General features: G+C 39.8%; 1 protein-coding gene across 1 annotated transcript; it reads left to right on the top strand.

Annotated features, from left to right (window-relative positions):
- Window positions 1-492: 492 nt before the first annotated feature.
- LOC133550548 (uncharacterized) lies at window positions 493-4712 on the top strand. The gene is made up of 2 exons (XM_061896511.1): window positions 493-576; window positions 3900-4712. Exons 1-2 carry the CDS (start codon window positions 522-524, stop codon window positions 4586-4588), a joined length of 744 nt encoding a protein of 247 aa, XP_061752495.1. The 5' UTR covers window positions 493-521; the 3' UTR covers window positions 4589-4712.
- Window positions 4713-6173: the final 1461 nt, after the last annotated feature.

Below are 6173 nucleotides of genomic sequence, written 5' to 3'. Positions count from 1 at the left end.
AATAATTCCTGGGTGCAGCGCCCACTGCTCCCCTCCCTTCCCAGGGGGAGGTCAAGGGGATTGGTCAAATGCAGAGGACAAATTTCACCACACCTAGTGTGTGTGTGACAATCATTGGTACTTTAACTTTAACTTTAACATAGAGTACATCTGTTTTCACTTGCTCTCACATTTACGACTTACTACACCACTAATGTAGTATTTCCGAGTTTAAACAGCATCATATTGCTGTGAATCATTTAATTAAGGCTCATTTTGGTATAATTATGCTGTAAAAATGTGGCCAAAAAAGTAAGTATGTATTTGTTCAAAAGACTTCATATATTTGTGTAGTCCTATGCTGGCTAAACATGTATAAAATATTACATAGAAGTGTACAAATAAGCCAATCCTTGAGTACTATCTTTGCGTGTAAGCATCATAGATGTTCTCAGTAAAAAAAAAAAAAAATCTTATTTATAGCACAAAAACAAGAAGTAATGCTTCGATTGATGTATTTTTACTGTAACTGAAACCACTTTATGCTTCTTCTTCTTCTTTGCACACTTATTTTTACAGGAGCAAATCACCTACAACGTAAGTATGCAATTGTGTTTTTATTGTTTAGTCAAGAGAAAAAAAGCAAGATTTGTGTTAGTATTTGTGTAAGTAAAGTAGTACTTAATGACAAAATGTGTCTTTTACTTATTTACTTTTTTACATACTTACTATTCTAGTACCTTACTAATTTGTTGCTACTTACTCACAATTTACATGCTGACATATTTATGTAGAGTACTTACAAACTAGTAGAAACGACTTGTTTTTTTTTTACACATACTTATACTGCACTTATATCAAAGTACAAGTAATTACACTGACAGTAGTTGTTATATCTACTTAGTTTTTAAAATTTAAAAAGATGTTATTAGTCCAAGATTGTTTCTTAATGCTAACTCATGACATCATGTTTATTTACATAATTGCATACTTACGACTATTGTAGTACTTTACTAATTTGCTTCTTATAATTTTAATGCTGACTTATGTATGTGCAGTACTTGCAAACTAGTAAACAAAATGTGTTTTCCTACACATATTTACGTGTATACTTACAAGTGTGCTTTGCTAGTTAAATTATTTTTAAGTGCAAATAATTTACTCACATTAACATATATTTACTTACATTTTATAAATATTACCTAGTTATTAGCCACATATTGTTTCTTAATGCTGACTAATAATAACATTCATATTTATTTACTTACACTTACACAGATGATTTCTTTAGGCCAATTAATAATCACATTTACTTGTATTTACTTACAGTGCATCCAGAAATACTTTCTGGATATTTTCTTAGTTTTGAATTTTTAACAAGTTTGCAAAAAACAATATTTTCTCACATGGTCATTATGGGGTAATTGTTTTGAGAATTTTGAGGACAAAAAAGAAATTATTCCATCCATACATCCATTTTCTACCGCTTATCCCTTTCGGGGTCGCGGGACGGGCTGGAGCCGTTCTCAACTGCAATAGGGGAATTTATTCCATTTTGGAAAATGGATGTAAAATAATATAATGTCCGAGAAGTGAAGCACTGTGGATATTTTCCGGTTGCACAGTATACTGACACAGATGCTATCTCATAAAATTCACATTTAGTTACTTATACTTACACAGATAATTTCTTAATGCTGTCCAGTAATTCCATTCATATTCATTCACTTATACATACACAGATGTTAACTCTTCATAACATACATTAATTTATTTACTTACATAAATATTATTCACTAAGAGTGACTACTAAGTTCTTTGTGAATTACTTCCAGGCTTACTTATTTACGTGGTGCTTTCACACATCATTTACTCTACGTATTTACATATATGTTTTCTTGTTTACTTTCATTTCCTCTCTTACTAATTGCAGTAGTGCCCCAGTTTTGTGCAAATCTGCACGTTCCTATTATTCATTCTTATATACAGTATGGATACAATCTTACTTGGAGGGGAGGAAACAGGTGGTAGAGGTGAACGGCACCGTGTGCACACCCCCTCTCTCAGTCAGCTGTGGAATCCCCCAAGGCAGTATACCAGGGCCTTTACTGTAGTGTTCCTAATATACGTAAATGACATGCCATCAGCATGCGACTGTGAATTGTTCCTGTTTGCCAATGACTCGGCCATGCTGGTATTCGGCGAGGACAAGTCACTGGTGGAAAAAATCCTCAATGCCGAACTGTGTAGAATTTGGACCCGGCTCGCTGACAAAAAGCTATCCATACACTTAGTAGGTAAAACGGAATCCATCCTATTTAGGTCCCAAATCAACCTTAAGAAAGTCAGTGACTTCCCTATTAAAGTGGGTAACATTGTTAGGAAATATGAAGTCACCAACCGAGGTTCCATTCTAGAGGCTAATCTTTCCTGTGATAAAATGGCAACCAAGGTAATCAAAAAGAGCAACCAACGAACAAGATTTCTCTACAGAATCTCCTCTCTGGTCAACAAAAGCACCATGAAGATTCTAGCGGGAACTCTTATTCAACTATTTTTCGACTACGCTTGCACCTCCTGGTAACCCAGCACCTCCAAAACCCTCAAATCTAGACTTCAAACATCCCAGTACAAGCTAGTCAGGTTACTTCTAGTCCTCCACCCCAGATCACACCTCAAGTGGGCTGGCTCAGGGTGGAGGACGGAGTAAAACAACTTGCACTGAGCCTAGTCTATAAAATTTGCTACACCTCCCTGATACCGAAGTACATGTCAAACTACTTCCATAACGTAAATGACCGCCATAACCACAACACCACGGGGAGCTCCACAAACCACGTTAAACCCAGATTCCGATCCAACAAAGGTCTTAACTCATTCTCTTTCTATGCCACATCAATGTGGAATGCACTCCCAACAGGTGTAAAAGAAAGTGCATGTCCTCCTTCAAAACCGCACTAGAAGAACACCTCCAGGCAATTACAACCCTAGACCAACAGCTTCTCCCCACCATATCCCACCTCCCCGGGTTGTAAATAACCAAATGTAAATAATCAAATGTATATACTTGTTCTTATGCTTTCTGAACTCACGATGTTCTCTGCTCGCTGTACATATCCTACAAAGTCAGACATAAACTGTTTCAATGTCCATTTCTCAGATGATGCAATTGTTGATGATTGAAGTGCTGATATCAACCAAACCTAACGCCCCACCCCAACCCCTTTCCACATCTACCCACCGGATTGTAAATATTGTCCATCCATCCATTTTCTACCGCTTATTTCCTTTCGGAGTCGTGGGGGGCGCTGGCGCCTATCTCAGCTACAATCGGGCGGAAATATTGTAAATAATTCAATGTATATACTATGATGATTAACTTGTGTGATGACTGTATTTTGCTGATAGTCTATATTTATACCATGAATTGATTAACGTGGACCCCGACTTAAACAAGTTGAAAAACTTATTCGGGTGTTACCATTGAGTGGTCAATTGAACAGAATATGTACTGTACTGTGCAATCTACTAATAAAAGTTTCAATCAATCAATCAATCAATAAGAAGGGGATTCATATGGCCCCATTTGTTGCTGTTTACCTGACACTTCAAACGTGACGAATTGGGGGTTGGGGGTGCACTATCCACTTTAGTTGTCAGAGGGCAGTAAAGTGTTGAATTAACATTCCATGTACGTTACATAATTTTGAGTAGAAAATGCAAAATTATTATCCCACCACCCCAATTTTCGCTTACATACTGTTCATGCTTAGTGACGTGTCCCATATTGTATTATTTGTTTTTTTACGAGCACACTTTTACCACACTTGAAAATATTTACTGACTACTTATTTACTTGGCGTATTGTCTGCTCATGTGTTGACCTACTTAGCTAAGTACTCCCTTGTTCTTTTCATCAGCTTCCTTAGCAACCATGAAGACCCCCGCCATCCTCCCCCTGGTCTTCAGTGTCATGATACTGAGAGCCTTGTTGAGTGAAGCTCAAAACAACTCCTCCACTTTTCCGGCCTTGTCTTCCTTGACACCGAGAGAAACTCCATCGACCAGCACTTTTTCTCCAGACCCAACATCTCCCACCTCTCACCTCAACTCCAAGTTGAAGCTCAGGATGACCCCTGTGTCGTCACGATCACCTGACCTGACATCAGGCGGCCCCAGCGTCGACACACCCGTGGCCATGTTTGACAGGAAGGAGTGTTTCCCTGTCTTGATGCTAACCACCGGCCTGTTCCTCCTGTCTGCCGTTCTGCTGCTGTCCACTTTAACGCTGGCCTTCAAAGTGTGCCAGATGAGCAGGCGCATCAAAATGCTGGGCAGCAAGTCGGAACACTGGATGGAATCGGCCGGCCGGGACAAAAGTAACTCGGAGACGGACCGCAAAGAGACCAGCATGTTGTTGGCCGACATGAGCAGACCACAGGAGGAAGTGGACGACCATAGCCCCAAAGAGGAGAAGGGAGAAGAGGAACAGAAGGATGCAGAAGAGACTGAAGAAACAGCTGATGTCACCCAAGTTGATGGGTCAGCATTTCCAAAGCAGCAAATAGAGGACGCCGCCTCTTCTGAGGAACCAAAAGATGCACTTTAAACATTTTTTCTTTTAATTTAAGGCGGATTTGGCTTTATAGTAAAAGTACGTACAGCAACGTTGCACATCTGGTGTAGCAACCACTCGTTAGTGACGGCACAGCTAATAAAGATAAGTTACGACAGCTTGCTGAAAGAGTGTGCTTTTTTTTTATTTGAATGCAACGAGCCATCTAATATTTCTACTTTACACTGACGATCACGAAACAGAACAGTACGAACCAAAAAAAACCACATAACAGAGTAGGGAAGGGACGTGGCCTGCGGTTCGAAGACAGCGACAGGTACGTGGATGGCCCAGGTGGGCCTTGTTATCTAATCACCTGTCGCCTTTTTCTAGCAGCAGCCGTGATGAGACGAGTAGTTAGAGTTGGAGTTGCTGCTGAGAGACGCACACGCAGAAAAGACACCTTGCTGAAAAGCAAAAGACTTTGTACGATCTGGGGAAAATAAAACAGTCTTATACCCAGAATTCCGGGCTGTCCTGGCAGTGTGTGGTGGTCTGAAGAACTCACTAGAGGGCAACCTGTACACAGAGTAAATTAAGATACTAGCAAACGACTATGTGCCAACAAACACGACAACTTTACTGTGCCTACGAAGCACCTAAAAGGCCTGCTGGGTAATCCAGCGGCAACTCGACAAAATTATATGAAATTTGCATGGGCAGCAATGTCCTAACTCAGAATTGACAAAAAAAAAACCACCACAAAACAAATGCTGCAATCACATGATAAAAAACAAATGCAATATAAAAATGCTGCAAAGGCCAAAAAAAAAAAATGTTGCAAGTTCACAGAACGTGAGAGATGTTTGTCTTCAAAGACATGATTGGAATTGCAAGAGGAAAGTTGGCAGAATGAAAAAGTACTTTTTGTTTATCGTTAACCCCTGACTGTAAAAAAAATCCGCTGCTCTATAATATTGTAAAGTGTTTGATTATTGTCATCTCAGGACATTCACTCGATCGCAACTGGACTGCTTGGTTTGTTTTAGATGACGTTTCGCCGCTCATCCGAGTAGGCTTCATCAGTTCGTGCTCATAGAGTAGATTGGTCAGTTCTAGTCCAGCGACTAGTGCCAAAACCCTAAATATTTATAGTCCAAAAATCAGGAGGGTGTGCCTGAGCAAGGATGGTTTCGCCCTATCTTAGTGACAAAAACAACTGTTTTAATGCAAATGAGCAATCCTAAATATCAAAGCCAACGACAGTTGTTCAAGTGTAATTTTCCCTCGTTAGCATTGAAGTATTGTTTGGCAGAACGATCACTGTGGATCGACTACTACCAGTCCAAATAGTCGGAATCCCCCACGTAATATTCCACTCATTTGTAAACCAATGGCACAAATGGCATTCTGGACAGCTTCAGTTTGTAACTCCTGTTATTTATTGAAGTCTAAATTGCAGAGTCGTTTAGGAATAATTGAAAGGACAGTGTTGTATATGGGAGACAAGTGGTGTCGCAGACCACCTCCTTTTTCAGGGATGGTTTTTCATCCTTGACGTAGATGGCTGCTCTCACTCCTCCTTAGTACCATCCGTCATCCGTGTACAGAATCCGTACATTTTTGTTTTCAAAGGAGT

The sequence above is a fragment of the Nerophis ophidion genome, linkage group LG04 (assembly GCF_033978795.1).
Source record: "Nerophis ophidion isolate RoL-2023_Sa linkage group LG04, RoL_Noph_v1.0, whole genome shotgun sequence".
Taxonomy (NCBI): Eukaryota; Metazoa; Chordata; class Actinopteri; order Syngnathiformes; family Syngnathidae; genus Nerophis; species Nerophis ophidion.
This window is presented reverse-complemented; position numbering and strand designations above follow the sequence as displayed.

Excerpts from the sequence above, each read along its gene's own strand:
- LOC133550548 (XM_061896511.1), top strand. The coding sequence starts at position 522 with ATGCTTCTTCTTCTTCTTTGCACACTTATTTTTACAGGAGCAAATCAC. Across the intron at positions 577-3,899 it reads AGGAGCAAATCACCTACAAC|CTTCCTTAGCAACCATGAAG; the intron begins GTAAGTATGCAA and ends TCTTTTCATCAG.